This window comes from Megalobrama amblycephala, linkage group LG18 (assembly GCF_018812025.1).
Source record: "Megalobrama amblycephala isolate DHTTF-2021 linkage group LG18, ASM1881202v1, whole genome shotgun sequence".
NCBI classification, from domain to species: Eukaryota; Metazoa; Chordata; class Actinopteri; order Cypriniformes; family Xenocyprididae; genus Megalobrama; species Megalobrama amblycephala.
The window spans coordinates 20,311,105-20,337,152 of NC_063061.1; the positions used below are offsets into that span (position 1 = coordinate 20,311,105).

Below are 26,048 nucleotides of genomic sequence, written 5' to 3' on the forward strand. Positions count from 1 at the left end.
GAACAGTCTCGAAGAACAAGTTAAAAAACGGCAGGACATAATTACGCCAACTACATGCAAAATTATGCGTTATTTTGGAGTCTCTGTTAATTTATTAAAGGATTAGTCACTTTCAAATAAAATTTTCCTGATAATTTACTCACCCCCATGTCATCCAAGATGTCCATGTCTTTCTTTCTTCAGTCGAAGAAATTGAGGTTTTTGATGAAAACATTCCAAGATTATTCTCCTTATAGTGGACTTCAATGGCCTCCAAATGGTTGAAGGTCAAATTTACAGTTTCAATGCAGCTTCAAAGGGCTTTAAACAATACCAGATGAGGAATAAGGGTCTTATCTAGCGAAACGATCAGTCATTTTCAAAACAAAAACTGTAGATGCTTTATAAACACAAATGATCGGCTTGCACGTGCTTCCGCTTTCCGTAGTCTTCAAAAAGCTTACGCTGTATGTTCTACGCCTTCCCTATTCAACTTACGGAACGAACGCGGCGCCAGTTTAGTTTTTTCCATAAGTTGAATAGGGAAGGAGTAGGACATATGGCGCAAGCGTTTTGAAGAATATGGAAAGCGGAAGCTCGTGCAAGGCAATCATTTGTGTTTATAAAGCATCTACAGTTTTTGTTTTTTTGAAAATGACCAATCGTTTCTCTAGATAAGACCCTTATTCCTTGTCTGGTATTGTTTAAAGCCCTTTGAAGCTGCACTGAAACTGTCATTTTGACCTTCAACCATTTGGAGGCCATTGAAGTAGAATTAATGTTCTACTTCAAGCTAAATTTATTATGCATGTTAGTATGCATAAATTAAGTTTGAAAAAGTAAAGCTGTTTTAAAAAAGCTGTAAAAACCCCAGAAAACCAAAACCAGCCAACAGGCCAACCAAAACCACAAAACTAGAGCCATTTCATTTTATTTTATTATTTTATTTTTTTATGTGTCGATGAAACTCACCTATTTCTAGTATGTTTCATTTGTAAAACGTCTGTTAAATTTAAAGTATCTTTTTGCCTCAACGGCCAAATTATCCCCCCTCGGGGAATCCCTGCCACCATTTTGAAGTGCATTCCACTTTTCGTGAAGTGGACGAGGTAAGTTTATATGGACAGACCCTCGCTCCCTCGATTTTGAGTTTGATTTTGAGGGAACGAGTCTATGGCCCTGTCCCAAATGGCACCCTAAACACTCACAGCCTTTCTACGAGTCCGCACTTTCGTGATGTAGCGCCGCTTTGACTATCAGGAAGAAGTCTTAAGTCACCCTTCTGAAGCCTAAAATTGACAAATGGGACACCCTACGGTCTCGTAGACATAACGGACACACGCACGCGGCAGCCATTTTAAGTCCACAAGATCGAAAGTGCATAGAAGAGTGCCATTTGGGACAGGGCCTACTTCATATGTACACTTCAGGCTGCTCCATATACCACAATGCAACACGATTGTGACGTCACCGCATATCGCGTTTAATTTACCCCACCATTCTTTTTTTTCTTTTTTTTTTTTTGAATATTTAAAACAACCCAAACACACACAAAAATTAAATAATAATTATAAACCATCCCGAAACACACCGTGACTCTTATTCTGAAATGTCTGCAGTCTGCACTGTAGTGATAAATATGCATTCTTACAACCAACATACTACCATATAAACATTGTGTAGTAAACATTGTCATAATTCATCAATATTAGCTTATCAGCAATCGCTTGGCATAAATGTGCGCTATTCATTGAACGTCCTAAGTCATCAATCACTTGGAATCTGCTATGGAGTTGATTTATTATTTACATTTTTTCCTTATGAAACTGTTTAATGCAGCATTCTATATGTATATAGGTGTTTTTTTTTTATATTTAAAAAGAATAATTAATATATAATAGAGTTGTTTGTGGTGGGGTAAATTAAACGCAATATGCATGACGTCACAATTGTGTTGCATTGTGGTATATGGAGCAGCCTGTACATATGAAGTAGACCCGCTCCCTCAGTCAAAATCAAGGGAGCAAGTGTCTGTCCATATAAACTTCACGAAGTGGAACGCACTTCAAAATGGTGGCAGGGATTCCCCCGAGGGGAAGTGCTATAGGGAATTCATGAGTGTGTGTCTAAAAGTGGAATGGAACACAGGCCATGTGATCAAGGGCTTAGAACGTTCAAATTCAGCCCATTGCAAAGGTTCCGCCAGTAGTGGGCACTCGTCCAATGACGTATATCCAAGTCACCGAGACTGAGGGAATTCAGCTATAGGGAAGGGCATAAAAAAACGAACTGGAACACAGCCCTTATTTGTCAACTCTTCAACAGATTCACTGAAAATATACAGACATTGCTAACCTTTGCTCATAAGGAAAAAATTGTAGGCTTTGAACCTTAAATTTATTTTATTTTTTACCATGTTCGCAGGCCAGACAAGAACACAATACCATTTTTCTTATGCATTTTTCGTCCACCATCTTCCCTTTCTAAGGCCTTCAAAGTGTGTACCATCCATGTAGTCTATACACCAAATGTCCATGTCCTTGTGTGGCTCTGTGATAATGATGGATTGAGATCAGTTTCTATGGCAACAAGAAAGAGGCAGCAGTGCTGGAGGTGTAGCCGGTCGCTTGATCTTTTAACCCCTATTTCCTTCTGTTGCCATCCAGAAAACTGTCCATGACAATCATATTGAAGTCCAGGCAAACAATTATATCAATCCAGCTATTCTGATTTATATTCTTCTAGGTTCATCTATTTAGGACTACTGAACTACATAATGTACTACAAAACAAATTGTTATATAGCCATCACTAATGTGATTTTTGTCACTATTATAATTTAAAATTACTGTTTTGAAGCAGTTTTTTCAACCATTCACAGGTTTCTCCATCAATTACATTTGACCATGTATTTAGAAAGTAAATAGAATCAATTTTGATCAGTTCATATTGAACTGATAAATGAACAAATAAATACATCATGCATTTAAAGGGCCTATATGTAAGAATTTTTATTAATCTCTTAATTATTAAAATTAATTAATTTGTATTAAGCACTTTTTTATTGCCAATCTATGAAAAAACTTTAAGGAAACTTAAAAAAGAGACCTTCCCCGACTTCCTAGGTTGTCTATGAAAGATTGTAGACTTTTTGATAAGTGCAGTTAGAATAGTAGAATATGTGGGAGAGCCTTGCTATAGTTTGACTATATTGAATTGCAATATAGGTGGTAGCTCATCTGAGGGATATATTTAAGATACTCATGCGCTGCCCCTGCATTAGACCCATTTTATCAAAGCAGCAGGAAGCAGTGCAGATGTAGCGTCCAGTGGCCAAAGCCTGCCTTCCTATAAAGCTAAGCGGGTTTGACTTAGGTTGTTACATGGATGGGAGACCTTTGTGGAAAAACTGGATTGTTTTTGGAAGATGCTTCAGTGAGGCCAGCAGGGGGTGCTCACTACCTGGCTGTATGTCTTTTAAAGTCAGAGTTTAGCGATGGGGCACAAGACTGTAAGAAGGATCATCCTTTTAACTGAGGTCCTGACTTGCTGTGGTCATTAATTTCCACTTTTATTAATAATTTGATAAGTGCAGGAAGCAAAATTGGAGAGAGAAGGCAGATGGGATCCAGAAAAGTCCACGACCCTGAACTCAGGATAGGCACACTGTCCACAAAAGCCTCAGCAGCATATGATGACAGATGTTGATGTAGTGACTTAAAAGATGCTGATGCTGATTCTATCCTGTGTGTGCATGGAATTTAACCATAAAATATGTTGACAGGAAGCAAAATTGGAGAGAGAAGGCAGACTGGATCCGGAAAAGTCCACGAGCCTGAACTTGAACTGAAGATTCATGCACAACAGCACCAGATGTCAGCACACTGTCCACAAGGCTATCAGGAAGTGCAAGTCTCAGCCAGTTTGATAAATATTAGAACCTCATGGTGGGGGTGGGGTCAGAATCCGATGGCAAATATACAGCTGTCGAAATATGTTCCCCATGTTGATCCAGTGACTGAAAAGATGCTGATTCTATCCCGTGTGTAGATGGAGTTTAACCAGCATCAGTTTAAATGTTCATTTTTTGCCTTTTTGCCATTTATTATGATATGAAATATGTTGACAGGAAGCAAAATTGGAGAGAGAAGGCAGACGGGATCTGGAAAAGTCCACAAGGTAGGACTTGAACTCAGGAGTCCTGGTGTGCAATAGCACCAGGTGTCAGCATGCTGTCCACAAGGCTATCGGGAACTGCAAGTCTCAGCCAGTTTGATAAATATTAGAACCTCATAGTGGGGGTGGGGTCAGAATCCGATGGCAAATATACAGCTGTCGAAATATGTTCCCCATGTTGATCCAGTGACTGAAAAGATGCTGATTCTATCCCGTGTGTGGATAGAGTTTAACAAGCATCAGTTTAAATGTTCATTTTTTGCCTTTTTGCCATTTATTATGATATGAAATATGTTGACAGGAAGCAAAATTGGAGAGAGAAGGCAGACGGGATCCGGAAAAGTCCACAAGGTAGGACTTGAACTCAGGAGTCCTCGTGTGCAATAGCACCAGATGTCAGCACGCTGTCCACAAGACTATCAGGAAGTGCAAGTCTCAGCCAGTTTGATAAATATTAGAACCTCATGGTGGGGGTGGGGTCAGAATCTGATGGCACATATACAGCTGTCGAAATATGTTCCCCATGTTGATCCAGTGACTGAAAAGATGCTGATTCTATCCCGTGTGTGGATGGAGTTTAACCAGCATCAGTTTAAATGTTCATTTTTTGCCTTTTTGCCATTTATTATGATATGAAATATGTTGACAGGAAGCAAAATTGGAGTGAGAAGGCAGACGGAATCCGGAAAAGTCCACAAGGTAGGACTTGAACTCAGGAGTCCTGGTGTGCAATAGCACCAGATGTCAGCATGCTGTCCACAAGGCTATCGGGAACTGCAAGTCTCAGCCAGTTTGATAAATATTAGAACCTCATGGTGGGGGTGGTGTCAGAATTCGACGGCAAATATTCAGCTGTCGAAATATGTTCCCCATGTTGATCCAGTGACTGAAAAGATGCTGATTCTATCCCATGTGTGGAAAGACTTTAACCAGCATCAGTTTAAATGTTCATTTTTTGCCTTTTTGCCATTTATTATGATATGAAATATGTTGACAGGAAGCAAAATTGGAGAGAGAAGGCAGACGGGATCTGGAAAAGTCCACAAGGTAGGACTTGAACTCAGGAGTCCTGGTGTGCAATAGCACCAGATGTCAGCATGCTGTCCACAAGGCTATCGGGAACTGCAAGTCTCAGCCAGTTTGATAAATATTAGAACCTCATGGTGGGGGTGGTGTCAGAATTCGACGGCAAATATTCAGCTGTCGAAATATGTTCCCCATGTTGATCCAGTGACTGAAAAGATGCTGATTCTATCCCATGTGTGGATAGAGTTTAACCAGCATCAGTTTAAATGTTCATTTTTTGCCTTTTTGCCATTTATTATGATATGAAATATGTTGACAGGAAGCAAAATTGGAGAGAGAAGGCAGACAGGATCTGGAAAAGTCCACAAGGTAGGACTTGAACTCAGGAGTCCTGGTGTGCAATAGCACCAGGTGTCAGCATGCTGTCCACAAGGCTATCGGGAACTGCAAGTCTCAGCCAGTTTGATAAATATTAGAACCTCATGGTGGGGGTGGGGTCAGAATTCGACGGCAAATATTCAGCTGTCGAAATATGTTCCCCATGTTGATCCAGTGACTGAAAAGATGCTGATTCTATCCCGTGTGTGGATGGAGTTTAACCAGCATCAGTTTAAATGTTCATTTTTTGCCTTTTTGCCATTTATTATGATATGAAATATGTTGACAGGAAGCAAAATTGGAGAGAGAAGGCAGACGGGATCTGGAAAAGTCCACAAGGTAGGACTTGAACTCAGGAGTCCTGGTGTGCAATAGCACCAGATGTCAGCACGCTGTCCACAAGGCTATCAGGAAGTGCAAGTCTCAGCCAGTTTGATAAATATTAGAACCTCATGGTGGGGGTGGGGTCAGAATCTGATGGGAAATATACAGCTGTCGAAATATATTCCCCATGTTGATCCAGTGACTGAAAAGATGCTGATTCTATCCCGTGTGTGGAAAGAGTTTAACCAGCATCAGTTTAAAGGTGCTACAGAGGATCTTTTCGTCGACTGAGAAACTAAAGACCGTTACTGAGTTTTTGAAATGAGCGCATGCGTAAGAACAACCCCCCTCCTTCACAGCTCATTTCGAGGGAACGCCTCCCAAAACTCGTGCACAAGTATTGGAAGACGAGTGTTTACCACTAGCATTCGCTGTGTCGTGTTAGTGGATTCATTATGTCGGACTCACCGCAGGTAACTCATAATCTGCAGTTGTTACTCCGGTCTCCTGACAAAAACATTGCATGCGGCGCCTGTGGAGTGTGGAAAGTTACTGGAGCGCGCAGCCACGCACGTCACTCACAAGGAATGTCATGGCAGTGATTGACAAGCCAGAGGGCCAATCCACATACATCTCTCACAAGGAACGTAATGGCAGTGATTGACAAGCCAGAGGGCCAATCGTTTACGCGATGATCACGTAAACAATTGGCTGATGTTTTTAAGGCCCTACCTCGTGCACAGATGATGTATATTAATATTATTCCTTTCAATGCACCTAATAAAAGTCTTTTATCAGTTAATAAAGACAGTTTCAAGTAATATTGCAAAAATGTATAAAACAAAACATCCTCTTTAGCACCTTTAAATGTTCATTTTTTGCCTTTTTGCCATTTATTATGATATGAAATATGTTGACAGGAAGCAAAATTGGAGAGAGAAGGCAGACGGGATCTGGAAAAGTCCACAAGGTAGGACTTGAACTCAGGAGTCCTCGTGTGCAATAGCACCAGATGTCAGCATGCTGTCCACAAGGCTATTGGGAACTGCAAGTCTCAGCCAGTTTGATAAATATTAGAAACTCATGGGGGGGTACGGGTGGCATTGTGGCAATGTGTTACTGAGTGCGCTCAGGGTTTGTGGGGATATTGTAAAACGTTAATCCATTTCTTTGTGATTTGCTGTTATCACAGCCCACAGCACAGCAGATGGCATGCTGCAATTCGGTCCTGGCTACAAATGGCGACCGCTCCACTGACGTCACATGAAACCCATGAAAATCAAGGCCTTGAATCCAACCTCTTGTATGTTAGGCTACTTGTTCACAAGTGCGAGCACGAGCAATAAGATGCTGGCTGCTCACTTAACAGACACCGGCGTCGCTAATAACAAGGGTTTCTGAATTCTACACATATAGCTCCTTTAATCACTTGTTTACGAGTAAATAAGCATGATTAGCATTGAAATTAGAAATTTAAATGAGCAACATCTTGGAGGGTGTGTGGGGGGATGAGAATATGAGTAATTTTATTTCTTTGCTGTACAAGCTTGATTCTGTCACAACTTTACATAGAACACTGATCCACAATCGTGCTACTTTATATCAAAACCTGCTGGAAGATCCAGGGAAAGGAAAGTACCACACAATGATGAAATGAAACTTGATAAAGCTGTTGAACCTTTGGTGTAAAGGAAAAGACAGAACAAAGCACATGTAAATAAATAACGAATAAGTGTTTGTCCATGCTGCAAATTGAACATTTTAAGACATGGAGGACTTGCACATTTTAATCATTTCTTTCACCTGCAGTGCTAAAATAACTAACCATCTACTATCCATTTTCCTTATGACTCTTTCTAATGTCACACAGGCTTGAGAGGCAAATGAAGATAACAGTAAAAGTGGTGCAGTATTATCTCAAAGTACGTCTTCTTTACAATTACGATGGAACCAGGGATGCATCAGATTCACATTTAAGGCAAAATGTGGTTGAAAATAGAGAACAGGTGTTCAAGTCAGGGTTTCTTCACTGGATTTTGATGATAAACAATAACAATGTTCTTTACATATGTGCAATCGCAGAATTTCATCACAATGCTGCTCACAGTGAATTAAAAAATCTGAATTTATGTTTAGCTGCACTGTTACAAGTCACAGTGGCCTGCTGGGATACAATCAACAAAGACAAGGTCCCTTGATATGAATATGAACAGGTCATTCTATAAAAAGGTGCCTTTTGCAGTCTGATTAGGCAATTTTTAAAGTACATTTTTATATAATTTTAAACATTCTATGTTATACAATGTTTTACTGTTAATTAATTGCATGTATCCATTTCAAACTTCAAATATCATTTTTACAATATTCACAATTACACACCATCAATTTACCCTACTGACAAATATAACAAAATATAAGATAAAGTGATTAAAAAACTAGTGTCGACTTTTCCTTTAAGAAACTGCATACTGAAAGGATGATAATGTCATAATGAGCTACAGAACAGTTCATTTTTATAAATAGGAGGAAATATGATTGTAACACGGTGGTCACATAACCTTTTTAATACAAGTCATGTCCAATAAATTAAAATATATAGAAAATGAGAATAAACACTAGCTTTTGTTTCTATATTTTACGTTTTTATCAAAATGTACACAGGCCAGAAAATGGATCCTCATCATGAAAGAAAATGAGAAGGTTTTTTGTTCATTTGTTTAGCAATATACATAATGCATGAGAAGTGTCATCAGCTATTCATTGTTGAAGTAAATGTTTTTAGATACATATGAAGGACTCAAATGGCACCCTTTTTGTAGAATGACCTGAATGATTCTTCTCTGTCAGCACTGTAATGGTAAACACTCAGGGAAAGAGAGAAAAGGTAAAGTAATGATTTAGTTCCAAAAACATATCTTATAATTTTGCAATTTTGCTTCATACAAAATCATTTAGAACATGATAAATGTGGTCCGTTCTGTAGTTCTGTTCTAATTCTGACTTTCTTTGCTTATTGAATAAAGTACTAAATGTACCACAATACTGAACTAAACATGGAAAATGGGGTGGAAAAAACATTCACACATACACACACACACATATATATACACATACACATAAAAGTGCCTTTTTGTGCTTCAATTCTTCAGCAGTTCAAGGGTCTGATCAGGTCATAATGAAAAAGTGTTTGCCATATTAAAGGACTGTACACAACAATCCAAGTACAGCCTAAGGCCTCGCCGGAAATCCATCATAAATCTCTAATTTGCTGTGGGCTATTATAAGAAATATCAACGCATAGACCAAACAAGTCCTATGCAAAGACATGCACAGTTTGCATCAGATTTCAAATGATGCATATGTGAAATTTCTGAAATCTAACATATTACTAGTACTGATGATACACACAGTCTGAAAGAATGAAAAAAAGAAAAAGAAAAAAATCACACTTCAAAAAACTTCTTTGAAATGGTGGTGAAATGATAAAGCCCAGAAAAGAAAAATATGATTATTTTGCTTTGTTTGTAAGGTAACAAAAACACAAAGTCAGAAGTCCAAAGTGTAAATCTCTGTAAAACCAGTGAAACAAAAATGAACTAGTTCAAAAATTATATGTAATATGTTGTTCCTATAAGCATTCAAGGGACAGTGGCTACCATTTGGCCGTGATGGTGATAATGACTTATGTGCCCATGATGGTTGACTACATTGGTATCGCGAAGCTGTATCCACACAGTGTCTGTTTGGTGATGAGTTGGACTTTAAAAAAGTCAGATGAAACATCTGTCAATCCCCATCAATAAATAAAACTTGTTCTTTCCAGAGTAACCTTCTCTGTGGCCCAATGTCTTTGTCAAGAGCCATTCCTGCTGGTGCAAGCATGGAGCGCCTTATGATTCATAACGGTCGTCACAAGGAAAGGAGTGTTTATTCCTTCAACGAGACTTTCAGCCTGGCAGAATTATGTTTCAGATTTTACTGAGCATATTTTGTGATGAGATATACATAAGGCCAGCCTTGGTTGAATGAAAACGCATTCTCAGTTTAACTTTCGCTTCAAATTGTTATAGATGCTGGTATTAATTTCACAAGAACTCTCTGAGTGCGTCTCATCTAGGGGTTGCTCAAGAGTGCTACATCTTTCTTAGGCACTGAAACGTTCTCCCTACACAGTTTCAGGGTTGTTTTCTCCAACTTTGAATTTATGTACTGAGGGACTTGACTAAAAATGAAGGAAATGATCCTTTATGAGTTTTAAAGAGATTTTGTTCATGGAGGGCCAGGTTTGGGGCCTGGCAGCAATTCCTGTACCGTCCAGCAGGGGGCACCAGATGAATGGCATTATGAAGAAGCGAGACCTCTGAATGGTCTACCTCATGCTGCTGTTGAAGCTCGAGTTGTTGCTACTGCAGCTTTCCTCATATGTGGGAGGCGGCTCTGAAAATTAGAGTGAATAAATAAATTAATAATTCAGATAATTCAGTCACACTGTAAACCTCTTTCATTAAAATGCAAGATTTGCTGCTACTGAGCAGTGTTGGGTATAATTCATCACTTAGGAACTACTTTTAATTTTTCTATAATTCAAATACAGTTACTTCTGATGTAATTGAATTAAAGAACAGACCAATTCTGTATAAAACAATGGTGGATTTATAGAAATTAATTATTTTTTTAGAGTAATTTTAACACTGCTACTGAGGTTAGGGTAGCACTGACAAGTCGATTTGTTCTGCCACTATATATTTTGGGCCAGTGTCAACTAGTTTGAATAGTTTCACTTGTGCTTCCATTAAACATGTAGACAAGTGACAGCTTGTTGCACACTCTTACATATTTGAGGGATGCAACATTAACCTTAGTTTAAATGTAACCCCATATATACAGTATAAACTAAATATTAACAGAAGCCTCTGACAAAAAGTAACATTTGGAATAAAATAGCAGAGCGTTTGGATTACAACAACTAGCTCATATTTAGTTTCACAGTTTTACTATACATGACGATGTTGACATTTATGCTCGATTGCATTTTTAGAGAAGGAATATTATAAGCATAAATGGATCTCAAGCACAAAACTGATCCAAAGTATGTGTCTCACACGCAAGGGTTTCAACACAAAAATAAGTAAATATATAAATACATAAATAGAAATCATAAATTTTCCTGTATGTTGTATTCATCTTAGATACAGTTCCTAGATATTTATTATTTACATATTTGAATGTTGTTGTTATAATTAAATTAAATAATTATTATAAATAAATAATTCAATTCTGTCATTAATTACTCACCCTCATGTCGTTCCAAACCCGTAAGACCTTCGTTCATCTTTGGAACACAAATTCAGATATTTTTGATGAAATCCAAAAGGGTATTTTATCCTCCACTGAAAGCAATGAAATTCAAGGTCCAGAATAGTAGTAAAACATTGTTAAAATAGTCAATGTGACTACAGTGGTTCAACCTTAATGTTATGAAGCGACGAAAATGCTTTTTGTGTGTAAAAACAAAACAAAAATAAAGACTTTATTCAACAAATTCTGCGTAATAGACTGACTTTATTGTTGAATAAAGTCGTTATTTTTGTTTTGTTTTTGCACACAAAAAGTATTCTCGTCACTTCATAACATTAAGGTTGAACCACTGTAGTCATGTGGACTATTTTAACGATGTCTTTACTACTTTTCTGGACATTGAATGTGGTAATTACTTTGTTTTCAATGAAGGATAAAAAACCTCTCGGATTTCATCAAAAATATCTTAATTTGTGTTCTGAAAATGAATGAAGGTCTTACGGGTGTAGAACGACATGAGGGTAAGTAATTAATGACAGAAATTTCATTTCTGGGTTAACTAACCCTTTAAGTTTACTGCCATATCAGCTTCAACATTCAATAAATGTAAATAATACAATAAACACAAACACTTGAATTGAGCTTACTGAAAAAACAAGAATAAACTATTTTGTATATACATAACTCTATAACATATATTTCAAAATACTTTTAGACAGATAATTCATTTATGTATTACTATTTACTATAATAGATTCCATGATTACTTACACATCAAATTTTAATGGATAACATTATATATTAGTGTTAACAGTTAGATGAGTAAAAAAATCTGTGTTATTTTAGTATAAATTTAGCTGTTTTTGCCATTTGGATTATTTTTCTATATGTCTATATAGATTAGTTATTATTTCTGTTTTAGTTTTAGTTATTTTAGTACATCAATCTAAAATCAATTGAAATTGAAACTAGCTTGCCTTTTTACATTTTAATTTATTTCCAAGTGACAACATTTTTTTATGGTTTTAGTTTTAGTTAACTATAATAACCCTGGTAAAAAATAAGTTTGAAACATCAACTGTAACCAGATCAACTGACATACTCAGCTTTTTAATGCATTTCTGTTTCCAAATTTGAATACTGCTTATTAGATCGATGAGAAGCACATTTTTTATGTGACTACACATTACGAAGGCCTTGTGACCTCCAGTACTAGCTACAGTAAGCTTTGTCTTTAAAACTATAGTGCAACTAGATTAGGTATAGAGTTAGTAACAAATACTGCTCATTTACATAAGATGAAAGTAAAAAGAAAAAACCTTTTCATGCAAATCCTGTGAGACTTTTTACAGAACAAGGGTAATCACCTCAACCCTGTATGAAGTATAATTCTCAAGAATCACTCACCATGTGGGTATTCCCAGGTGCTGTATTCAGGGGGCAGGATGAGGGGACAGGAAGTGGGCACTGGTGTTGAATTACCATCTGTGAAGAAAGGTATGGTGGCCCCTGTAGACAAACAGAACACAGGCGCAGAACCGTCTGAGGATTGGATGTTCTGCTGGCTCTGCGGCGGGACCGGACCAGATGCAAGACCGAACGCGCCGGGAGTCATGGTGAGAGGCACGCCGGACGGGTCCTGCTGAGAATGACTCTTGGTGGGAATCTCCTCGCTGTCTACTCCTCCAGCACCCAGCTCACCCTCCAGGTCGTCCTCTACAGGAGGCGCGCTGGGGACTATGGGTGCAGGGATGAGGCTCGGCATGGCAGGCATCGGAGCGCCTTGAGCAATGGGGTACGGAATGGAGGGAGTCAAGTTAACAGCGACGTTCCCAATGTATATGGGTAACGTGACCACAGCCTCAGGAGATTTTAATGAAACCTGCAAGGAGACAATTTCTCAGATGCACTTCATGACATTAAGCTATTTTTTTAGATTAATCTTAAACTGAAAGACTACAGTAGTGCAATCTAAAAATATCTTATATCAATATTTCACGCAAAAATAGAAGTACCAATGTCTGATTTGCGCACAAATCATTCTTTTGAGTTGTATCTTTAATCATTCATTTAACCTAAGACTCATCTGATCCATTGACAAAAGTTATCTGAATGATTTCTTCATGAATCAGACTGATTTGTTTTTTGAAAATCATCTCAGTGAGTCAAATCTTGTCAAATGAACTGGTTGATTCAGGCCAAAAAACTGCTCTGAATGATCATGAATTAGACCGATTCAGTTTTTGAAATCATGATTCAGATCTTTTCAATTCATTTGTTGATCCAGGTAATAAAAGTGCTCTGAATGATTAATTCAAGAATCAGACTGATTCAATTTTCGAATTCAACTCACTGAGTCATATCTTTTCAAATAACTGGTTCATCCAGGTCACAAAAGTGCTCTGAATGATTTATTTATGAATTCAGTTCTTGAATTCAACTCACTGAGTCATAACCGTTTAATTAATCTGTTCATCTGGTTCACAAAACTGCTTTGAATGATTCTTTCGTGAATCAGACTGATTCAGTTCTTGAAATGAACTCACTGATACAGATCTTCTTAATTAATAAGTTGATCCATTGGCAAAATTGATCTGAATGATTAGTTCATGAATCAGACTGATTTGTCTTTTTGAAAATCATCTCAGTGAGTCAGATCTTGTTCAGATCTTGTCAAATATACCAACTGATTCAGGCCACAAAACTGGTCTGAATGATTAATTCATGAACCAAACTGATTCAATTTTTGAATTCAACTCACTGAGTCAGATCTTTTCAAATAACTGGTTCATCCAGGTCACAAAAGTGCTCTGAATGATTTATTCATGAATTCAGTTCTTGAATTCAACTCACTGAGTCATAACCGTTTAATTAATCTGTTCATCTGGTTCACAAAACTGCTTTGAATCATTCTTTCGTGAATCAGACTGATTCAGTTCTTGAAATGAACTCACTGATACAGATCTTCTTAATTAATAAGTTGATCCATTGGCAAAATTGATCTGAATGATTAGTTTATGAATCAGACTGATTTGTCTTTTTGAAAATCATCTCAGTGAGTCAGATCTTGTTCAGATCTTGTCAAATATACCGACTGATTCAGGCCACAAAACTGGTCTGAATGATTAATTCATGAACCAAACTGATTCAATTTTTGAATTCAACTCACTGAGTCAGAACTTCTTAATTAATCAGTTGATCTGGTTCACAAGAATGCTCTAAATGATTCTTTCATGAATCAGACTGATTCAATTTTCGAATTCAACTCACTGAGTCATATCTTTTCAAATAACTGGTTTATCCAGGTCACAAAAGTGCTCTGAATGATTTATTAATGAATTCAGTTCTTGAATTCAACTCACTGAGTCATAACCGTTTAATTAATCTGTTCATCTGGTTCACAAAACTGCTTTGAATCATTCTTTCGTGAATCAGACTGATTCAGTTCTTGAAATGAACTCACTGATACAGATCTTCTTAATTAATAAGTTGATCCATTGGCAAAATTGATCTGAATGATTAGTTTATGAATCAGACTGATTTGTCTTTTTGAAAATCATCTCAGTGAGTCAGATCTTGTTCAGATCTTGTCAAATATACCAACTGATTCAGGCCACAAAACTGGTCTGAATGATTAGTTCATGAATCAGACTGATTCAATTTTTGAAATCAACTCACTGAGTCAGATCTTTTCAAATAATTTGTTTATCCAGGTCATAAAAGTGCTTTGAAAGATACATTTAAGAATCAGACTGATTCAGTTCTTGAATTCAATTCACTGTGTCAGAACTTCCAAATTAATCAGTTCATCTGGTTCACAAGAATGCTTTAAATGATTCTTTCATGAATCAGACTGATTCAGTTCTTGAAATGAATGATCATGAATCAGACAGATTTGTCTTTTTGAAAATCATCAGTGAGTCAAATCTTTTCTATGAATTGGTTGATCCAGGTCACAAAAGTGCTCTGAATGACTCATTCATGAATCAGACTAATTCAGTTTTCGAAATAAACCCAGTGAACTTTTCAATGAATCAGTTAATCCGGTTCGCAAAACTGCTCTGAATGATTCATTTCACAAATCAAACTGTACCACATGTTGTCACATGAAGGTGAGCAAATGATGACAGAAGTGCTAAGGTTTGTAGTGCCAAGGTTAAGATTTCCTGTCCCATACCTGGATAAAATACTCAATGTCTATGAGGCTGCAGCCAGTCAGGCCCGATTGAGGAAGAGGAGGGACGATGATCTGTTCTTTCCACTCTGCATGTTTGCCGGCCTTGACCCCGGCACCCTCAACCTCTGCTATGGGTCGCAGATCAAACACTGGCCGCTTCGTCTTATACGACACTCTCTGTATAGACATAAACAGTTATACTGAATGCCATTATCTGACAGTTTTACATTTTATGTGCATATATTATATCATCAACCACAATTCTGGAAAAATACAATTTTTATGAAACTAGACGTCATCAGAATCTTACCTTGAATAAGGCTGGCCATCACATAGCCGGTGTCTTTACCAGACTTGTTATGGATTTCAGTAGATAGTTTGATAACCTGTCCAGGAGTGTATCCTCTCAGATCACTGCAAGCTTTCAGCATGAGCGTGCCTGTTTTTACCAGGAGGTAGTTAAACTTTTTTGTTGTCACAGCACAGCTGGGTTGCTGGGAAAAGAAGGGCAGACATTAGGAATTGGCAAGCAAGATTAGAAAAATAATCAAAAAGAAGGATGTAAAAGATTATAATATGATATTATAATGTAAAATATGTGTGTGTGTGTATATATTATTTTCTTTCTTTCTTTATTTTTTTTTCAGCACAGCTAATTAATAAATGTTGGTGAATTCTCACCTCTATGTCTGGCAACTCATTGAGGTTGAGCACATTGAGAAGGTAGAAGGGCCGATGGGTCTTGTAGTCCTTTGAGAAACGTGGCGTGTCAATAAAAGCCCTAATTTTGTACAAAATCTTCCCAAATGGGCCTTCGAATGAGGTTGGAACGGATGCTACATTGGACATAAAGAAGAAGATTATTTTTAAGGTGTCCTTGTTACAGTGTAATTATACATTTAAGCACTGAGTAACATAAATGGTTGTTACATATACTTGCTGTAGGGTTAGGATTGGGGTTTGGTTTAGGGTTAATTGCATGTAATTATGCATATTTTACTGTTATTACTTTAGTAAGTATATGTAATGTGTAACAAGGACATTGTAAAATAAAGTGTTATTAAAGTTATTTTGGACTTGTCAAAAGATTTCCTATCCAAGACACCTCATAAAATAATCATGTCTTTGACAAAACAACAACAATATCTTTCAAGGACCAGAATGCTGGATGATGACAGGATGATGTTAGAGCTCACAGTCAATAAAATGAATCAATACACTTCTAAGTGCCGTCATTCGAAAGCTGTTTTAGAAGTAAAACATAACCTGAAGGCTCAGATGGTCAGACATATGAATAAATAATAGCAAACCACACAGAAATTCAACTGAAACAACCTAGTGATATAAACTAGTTTGATCTCTATTTCTCTATCTTTGTATCTGCATGTTTTATGCCAAATGCATTCATGATTAATGGGCTGTAAAGCCCCTGTTATGATTAGATCCTTGTTTACCATCTGTTCATTTTATCTGTCAGCAGAGGGCGCAGCTGCAGCTGCAAGAGTCCAACTCCACCCACATCCAAGTGTGACGTCAAAAGCCACGCCCGAGCCCAACACGTCACCTTGTGACTCCCCGCTAAACCAGTTCACCAGAAATCCTGTCCTGCAGGTAATTTCATTGGTTACAGTGATGGGTAAGTTTAGGGATCTGTGTATGCTGTTTGACGACCAATAAAATCTTAAGAATCGGCTGCAGGGCGGCGTGGGCCTGGCTTCTGACGTTACACTTGGATGTGGGCCAGGCTGGATGTCCATCACAGGCCGCTTTTCCACTGTGTGGCAATTGTTTAAAAAAAGTTGTGCAAACAAATGATTCTGCAGTGGCTGTTAGTGTTACTGATTATTTAAATCTAGCGGGTTTGGTGTCTCGTGTATCAAATCCAATGACGCTGGTAGTGACGATCCTCCCTGACCAATCAGTGATCTGCAGTGTTTACACGTCACATTCACTCGTTTGGAACCTCAGCCGAGGTGGTCCTATTTACCAAGCCGTACCTTGCAGTGGAAAAGCACCAAAAAATGAGCCGTACTGAGCCGTACCATGCAGTGGAAAAGTGGCATAATTAAGTAACCGGGAATGTTGCTGTCCTCCCCTGTCCTCCTTGCATACCTCCCCTTAATAGCTCATTACAGGGCATGTGTTTGTGCAGGAAGAGGCAGGCCCATAACAAGAAGACTTTATAAATCTAAGATTAAAATTATACCCTTCTTCCAGCTTCTCTTCATGCTTCAGAGGCACTTAGCAGTTTAACACACCTGAGTGTTCTCTGTCTAAGGTGCACAACATCCTCATTTAATGGCTAAAATTGAGTTTCTCTGAATGAAAATGCTCTTTAACTGTTCTGAAATGCTAGTTGTAAAATTGAAGACAATTACCTGGAATGAGAAACTGAAATGGAAAGCTGTGCTCACCAGCTGACAGAATACCTGCAATGGTAGAAAAAAAATTATATTATATATCATTACTGTTTTATAAAGCTATTAAAGGGTTAGTTCACCCAAAAATGAAATTTCTGTCATTAATTACTCACCCTCATGTTGTTTCCCAACCCACAAGACGTTCGTTCATCTTCGGAATACAAATTCATATATTTTTTGATGAAATACCAATAATTGTTTTTTTATCCCCCATAGAAAGCAATGTAATTACCACATTCAAGGTTCAGAAAAGTAGTAAAGACATCGTTAAAATAGTCAACCTGACTACAGTGGTTTAACCTTAATGTTATGAAGCGATGAAAATACTTTTTGTGCTCGAAAAACAAAAAACAAAACAAAAATAACGACTTTATTAACAAATTTGTCTCTCCCTTGTCATTCTCCTACACTGTTTACGTTCAGCGTTTCCAGGTTCTACGTCAGAATGCTGGCTCAGTAAAGTAAAGTTGTTATTTTGTTTTGTTTTGGCCCACAAAAAGTATTCTTGTCACTTCATAACATTAAGGTTGAACCACTGCAGTCATGTTGACTATTTTAACAATGTCTTTACTACTTTTCTGGACCTTGAAAGATGGTAGTTACATTGCTTTCTATTGGGGATAAAAGAACCCTATTGGATTTCATCAAAAATATCTTAATTTATGTGTTCCAAAGATGGTCTTACGGGTTTGGAACGACATGAAGGTGAGTACTTAATGACAGAAATTTCATGTTTGGGTGAACTAACCTTTTAATGAAAGTGTTACTGAAAGTGTGCATATCTAATATAGAACAATAATACTTCAACTAAAAATCATACAAGCACAGCAGATGTCCTAAAGTGCTTCACTTTTGTGAGAAAACAGTATATTGTGGAGCTGGAGGTCTCATAAGACAGAAAGACTCAAACAGGACGGCCTATCTGAGTAGATAAGCACACTGACAGTTGTAACAATGCCCTCTTCTGTGCTTTCTAACTGGGAATTTCCACAAACTCAGAGATTATTCAAAGATCTGGAAGGATTTGCATCAACAGCGTATATATTACTTGAATAAAGCACTGTAAATGCACACACCTCCTGTGACGCTTAAAAAAAAAAAGTTATTTGGCACACTGCGTGTGAATGCGCATGAGCTGCAGCATGCTCCGCCTGTGCTTGTTTATCAAGACTTTCAAATTTGGCAGTAAAATCACTGTAAGGGTGTTGTCTGATTTCAAAAATGTACTTGACTTAATGCGTGAGGAGAAAACGAGTTAACACCAGCCATCATTACTGTATAAATCTGTTCTTGTTTATAAGTCGCAGCCCCTGACAGGAAAAGACCTCTTAGAGAAAATGATGGGAAATTCACTGACACAAGCAGTTCAGAGAGCAGAGCAGACATACAGTATCAACTGTCCGTTTGAGCTTGCAGTGTTTGTAAGGAAGGAAGTCCTCAAAAAAAAAAAAAAAAGAGGAATTACTTCAGGGCCTAGGGTTCACTAAGGCAACACTAGCCTAGCTAAAACCTTATACACATCATTTACTGTACTTAAAAAAAACCAAAAGCATTTACAGTAGCTTTATGCATTTGGCAGACACGTTATCTAAAGTTGCTTGGAGTGTATTCAAATGTATGAATGTATACACCACACATAGCCATGGCAAACTATATACGTTTTGACTTCAATCATTTCAAATCTCATGTAAACTGTTTCAATGCATTGCCAGGTTTTTGTTTGACAGTCATCAGTTTATTGTTGTGCATGTAAAACAGGTACAGTGTTGACGCTATAAACACAATGCCATCTATTTCTGAGAAACAAATCCTGTTCAGGCTACAGAATATCACATAAGTTCAATATCTGACATCCCATTTAAATTACATTTAAATTAATTTATGGGTAATGACACACATTTTAATTTCCCAAATAAGCCATGAATGTTTGCGACAAGTGGAACATGTGTAAAGAGACGTCACCATCCCGTGTTCAGTATTTGCTTTCAAACATTTCATAGAAATACAAAGATACAGATCTCCATGACGTCAGCAGCAAGAGGTCACATGAGGACATGTTTTACCGCTTGAGCTCTTTCATAAAGTCCTGTCATACTGAAAAGAACAGGAAGGGGAAATGATTACAACTCCTTCAAAAGGTCAATTTAAAGGGATAGTGCACCCAAAAATGAAAATTCTGAACCACTGACTCACCCTCATGTCATTCCAAACCTGTATGAATTTAATTTTGCGGAGTAACAGAAAAGAAGATATTTTAAAGAATGTTTTGGCTGTTTTTATCCATACAATGAAAGTCAGTTGGGTTTGAAACAGCACTGGACCCCACTGACTCTCATTGTAGAGACAAAAAAACCAAAAACAAACAAACAAAAAATATTTTTTTTGTGTTTCACAGTAAAAAGAAAGTCATACAGGTTTGAAATGACATAACGGTGAGTAAATGGTTTAGAATTTTCATTTTTGGGTGAACTATCCCTTTAATTTTGTCAGAACTAGAGCTGCACCCTAATAGTTGACAAACCGTTAGTCGATGAAAAGAGGTTTAGTCAACCAAAATTTTATTAGAAAAAAAATCCACAGGAAGTCACCTATCATTCATCGACCTCAAATATGGCTTATCATCTGAAACATCCAAGTAGTTGCAACTTTACATGGCTGCTTGCTTTAACGTTAACCTGGCAAATGTGGGCTATTCAAGTGTTTGTGCGGAGTGTAAAAGCTAAATAGTAGCATGCTTACTCCATGACAGCTAACGTGGAGGCGCCAGTGCGATCACTTGCACTTAAAATATTCAATTTTTGGTCATAAAGATAAGAGTAATAGATCTTTTGAATCTGTGAAGAGTTTACTTTTATTTATGTGCACTTACAATAACAACAAAACGTGATTTTGTAAAATAATAAAAGCAAAACAAGGTACGCTTTCTGCCGTCTCTCATTGTGAACTTGAGCGCACCAAAAAAAGAGAGAAAATAAATGAAACTCCATGTAAACCTGACTTATAGACATGACACATAAATATAGAAAGCGAAATGTCTACTTTTAAATGAACCAATTCAAATAGAAAACAAATATTCTCAGGTTTTGTAATCCATATGAAATGTGCATATAGGCGCATCCACTACTGTGGAGATGACGAGTCAGCATCGTCAACTTCATCACTGCAGCCAAAAATACAGAAAACACTAGTTTATCAATTAATTATTAAAATGTTAAAGCACTCCCCTTGCGGGTTTCCCCCGACGCATTCATAATCATTACTTCTGCTGGTGCGCTGTGGCAAGCTTTATGTGCGCTTGAACGCTGATTGGGCTGTGTAGGCATTAAAGGCTCTTTATTATGATTCATATGGTTCATTAATAAACGTGTGATTAGTCGACAAATTGCTTAAAATGAGCGACTACTAATCGACCAGAAAAATCTTTAGTCGAGGGCCGCCCTAGTCAGAACCACACCTTGCCAATGTGTCAGTTCTCCAATGTCGTTGCTGAAACACATCAGACTATATCATTTACAACTTTACAACACCCAAGTTTCAAATCTCAGACAAATAAAGGCATCTCAATCCAGCTACATTGCCCTGACCATCAGAATTACTGTTACTGAGCAATGAAGAGAGGAAATTGAACCCTTAATGGGCAGACCGCATTAGTTCCTGGCAGCCAGCATAAGAGCGATTCAGCATCTCTGTTATCTCTGTTGGCCTGTGGGGTCAGATGAGCACTGTTACCCAGCACATCTGTCCGCGCTGCTGATTCAGACGGCTGGGCTGCTAAAAGGTCTCCTGGAAAGGGGTCATAAACTCGTAGGACAAGCTTGGGCATGTGAACTAACAAGCACTCAGAGAAGAAAAGGCCTGCTGAGACACATACGCCAGGAGCTCACACTTCACCTCGCGGCAGAACATAATGACTCTGTGTGACCTGAACACAGGGGTGAGAGACAGAGAGATATAGTAGAAAGAAGTGGAGAGGAAAACAGTCAGGTTCCAGAAATAAAAGACAGACCTATTGTGAGCTACGAGGTTGTAAATCAATGGTATATGATTTTGGTGAAGCTTCAGACTGCATTATTGTAACTTTTTTTTTTTTTTTTTTTTAAATGTGTTTGTTTTTTTTTTTTGGAGGGGGGCTCTAGTCAGAGAAAAAAAACCTTGCAGGAACCTCATTTTTTTTGTTATACGATCCTCAACAACTTATTCACATTTATCATTGTTTTATTTTAAGGAAAAAAGATATTTTGCATGAATTATTTCCATTTCACCATACTTTGTTTTTATAACATTAATTCTGAAACTTGAAAAAATAAAGCTTTAAGTGTCTTAAGGGTGTGTACTTTCAAGAGGTTAACAGCAGAATTCCTAATCAAAAACTACATTACCCATGATTCTGTCTTTCGCAATGCTTGGGATTGTAGTTCTTTCCCTCATTAAAGGTGCCGTAGAACGCGTTTTCAAAAGATGTAATATAAGTCTAAGGTGTCCCCTGAATGTGTCTGTGAAGTTTCAGCTCAAAATACCCCATAGATTTTTTTTTTATTATTAATTTTTTTAACTGCCTATTTTGGGGCATCATTATAAATGCGCCGATTCAGCGTGCGGCCCCTTTAAATTCTCGTGCTCCCCCCCCCCAGCTCGCGACTGCCTTAAACAGCATAAACAAAGTTCACACAGTTAATATAACCCTCAAAATGGATCTTTACAAAAGTGTTCTTCATGTAGCATGTCTAATCGTGTAAGTATGGTATTTATTTGGATGTTTACATTTGATTCTGAATTTGAGGCTGTGATCCGTGGCTAACAGACTAATGCTACACTGTTGGAGAGATTTATAAAAAATGAAGTTGTGTTTATGAATTATACAGACTGCAAGTGTTTAAAAAATGAAAATGACGACAGTCTTGTCTCCGTGAATACAGTAAGAAAAGATGGTAACTTTAACCTCATTTAACAGTACATTAGCAACACGCTAACGAAACATTTAGAAAGACAATTTACAAATATCACTAAAAATATCATGTAGTCATGGATCATGTCAGTTATTATTGCTCCATCTGCCATTTTTCGCTTGCTTACCTAGTCTGATGATTCAGCTGTGCACAGATCCAGACGTTAATACTGGCTGCCCTTGTGTAATGCCTTGAACATGATCTGGCATATGCAAATATTGGGGGCGTACATATTAATGATCCCGACTGTTACGTAACAGTCGGTGTTATGTTGAGATTCGCCATTTCTCCGGAGGTCGTTTAAACAAATGAGATTTATATAAGAAGAAGGAAACAATGGTGTTTGAGACTCACTGTATGTCATTTCCATGTACTGAACTCTTGTTATTCCACTATGCCAAGATAAATTCAATTTTCCATTCTATGGCACCTTTAAAGTCATTAAGTACACAGTCTTATTCCTTTGTATTTTTGTCTGCTTTTCAAATACTTTTTTGCTTCATAATTTTGTAATGTTGTGATTCACCTTGTTGGTTTAGTTTATGGCTTATTACTCTTTAACAAAGACTTTTTTTTTAAGTCCCTGAAAAACCTAGTCTGTTAAAAATAGCCCCACCCACTGTGAATCCTTATTGGGCCAAAACATCAAGTATTTTCTGTCTGGCTGTATCCTGTTGCATGGCAGTTTCGAGCTCAATGTAGACAGAAAACTTGGAAACTTGTCGCATAGTGTAACAAAATAGCTAAATAGTAGAATAAAGTCACATAATTTAAATTCAGGGGGAAAAAGAAAACATCAGCTACTATTTTTAGCAATAATAAAGAGTTTCCACAAAGTTCCCCATCTGTTATAGTTTAAACAAACAGATAGTCCCAAACCTAAATCACTGGAAGAGAGCTGTCTCAAAGTTTTCTGATTGGCTAACACACACAGACGTTTCTTTTTTGTTGTTGAGTGTTGACAGAGCCTAAGACTGTCACAGACACAACATATTTTTCTCAAGACATCCATTTCATTGATATCTCTCAGGTAATGGGGACCAAAAAATGCTTTAAACTAGATCCGAGGCTTCATCTGGCAACAGCAAATGTATCCTCTACGGACATTTCCTACAATATACAGCCTATAGCTACACATACACCAGAAAGAATCCATTTTATCAGAAAAAACAGAACACACGTGTGCTCTTTAAAAATAAATTGGTTATAATTATCAAGTGGACTGTTTGAAAAAAAACAAATGAAAGGTTTCCTGTTTAAACAGGATAACTCAAATCTAACATACTTAAAGTGTTATGTGATACCCGACACTTACAGACAGAAAGGAAGAAACCAGAAAGACACGTACTCAGAACAGGAAACTTTTCAGACACAAGCTGCTGATCAAGCAATGTGAATTTAAGAGGTAAACAATTAAGTCCTTCAAAGCGAGCAAAGTTTTTTTTTTTTTTTTTGTAGACAGGAGAAAGCCAATTAAAGAATATTTTGACTAGTAATATCAAGAATGATTTAATTTCTAGAATAAAAGAACGCTGAAATTAAATGAGATAATGAACGGAAGTTGGCCTCCTTACCTTTATCGGCCACAGACAGCGTGCTGCTCAAGTACTTCTCCTCAAGCATCCATGATGCATCATTCAGCTTGGACGAGATGCCACATGACCCCACACAGTTGACTTTGATGGCTGCAAAAGGCCAGAGACACAATTCAATTTTGATAATCTTATTTTTTGATGATGACAGAATTTTCATATACTATTATATTATATTATGTTTTTATATTTATTTATAAGTATATATGCACACATTTATTTTAAACTATCTGCGCAAGTATTCTATTGTTTGTTTTTCTAAAATTATCAAACAAATATAACTTAAAATACTAGTTTAATGTTAAGGAATTATTATTTATGAAAGACAACCATTAAATCTATTCATATCTGACACACCTTGTCACACCTGTTAGACTTCTGATAAGGTTGTTTGCTGTTGGCAAAACTTCCTCCACACCTTCATAAATTAGACTTCTTTTAAATCAATCAAGACAAAGAAATGACGTAATGACGGGTCTGATAAATCTAATCGCTTTGGATTTTCCCCAGTAAACAGATCTAGTGTCATGTACTTGATGACTACATCAACACAGCAAATGTTGAATAGGAATGTTGATGTTTTCCTTTTTTACCGATCAACCCGTCTGATTCCTACAGATCCACGGAACAGACATTCCGTACGAATTCAACATTCACTCAGACGGAAAAGCCCCTTTGTTTGGAGTGTTGGGGAGAAACAGCCATCCTTATTTGCATTATAATTACTTGATGCTAAGCTCTACACATGCCTTAACACGGCGTACCCAGAAACATAAAGACACCTGAACGTACAAAACCCAGACAGACCAACATTAGACAATTTAAAGACCAAAATTCAGGTTGAAATCAGCCTAGCGTTCACAAGATACAGACAAAGACATTTGCATCTGTATTGGCTGTAGTGTTGGCGCATTGTGCCACTAACACAGTTTTGAGATTAATATTTATTTTGTATGACTTTAGGTGTGACTTTTGAGAAGTCTTTATGTTAAAATGAACGCTTAGATGAACATAAACACCTTACATGACCCTGTCACGCAATTCAAAAATATACAGTGAGTGCAAATCTGAATTTGAGTGAAAAGAGAGACAAACTGACTAAGCCATGTGACCACATGCTGATCTGATTATGTAATGGTGGGTAAAGCCCAAGGAATCTCAATTGGATTGACTCAAAACAGCAGGACAGGGTAAACGCCATCATTACAGCTTCACCCTCACATATGCAACCTTCTCAAAACATTTGAAACCCTCATGGTTTTCCGCAAGCCTGCAGTCATCATGGTACATCAAATTTCGCATTCGCATTCAAAAAAAGATACAGAAACACTGTGGAAAAAAAGCAAGACTGATAGAGATAAAGCAGAATGTGAAAGATAAAAAAAGAACAGATGTCAGTGGCACTTCTTAGTAGGGTTGGCTCGATACCACATTTTCGCTTTTGGAACAACTCCATCGCTGGATCCTTATATTGATAAAAATGCTTTTTGTAGCGCATTTGCATTTGCATTTGTAGCGCATTTTTTATTAAAACAGGAAGCTGGAGCAGAACACATTAAAGGGCTTGTCCCTTTTTTAAATAGCCAATAGCTTTTAGTTTACATCACAACTATGAACCATCTGCTATATGCTATTGCTAGCCGAAGAGAGATTATTTTACTATAGGGAGGATATTCAACATTCGATCGGACAAATATTTGCACACGCTCTTCAGTACAAGATGAGTAATCAAT

The 26,048-nt window shown here is 37.3% G+C and overlaps 1 protein-coding gene across 2 annotated transcripts in view; it reads right to left on the bottom strand.

Annotated features, from left to right (window-relative positions):
• Window positions 1-7,383: 7,383 nt before the first annotated feature.
• The window catches only part of arrdc1b (arrestin domain containing 1b), a 45,761-nt gene continuing 27,096 nt past the window's right edge, over window positions 7,384-26,048 (bottom strand). The window contains exons 2-8 of one of the 2 annotated variants that reach the window (XM_048165582.1): window positions 24,298-24,408; window positions 17,736-17,786; window positions 16,039-16,193; window positions 15,672-15,851; window positions 15,358-15,537; window positions 12,588-13,062; window positions 7,384-10,319 (exon numbers count right to left, since the gene is read on the bottom strand). In XM_048165582.1, coding sequence (XP_048021539.1) covers window positions 10,252-10,319; window positions 12,588-13,062; window positions 15,358-15,537; window positions 15,672-15,851; window positions 16,039-16,193; window positions 17,736-17,786; window positions 24,298-24,408 — 1,220 coding nt within the window. In that variant the 3' untranslated portion in view covers window positions 7,384-10,251. Of the gene's footprint in view, window positions 10,320-12,587; window positions 13,063-15,357; window positions 15,538-15,668; window positions 15,852-16,038; window positions 16,194-17,735; window positions 17,787-24,297; window positions 24,409-26,048 lie in introns of both variants that reach the window. The other variant, XM_048165583.1, reaches the window with a different exon arrangement.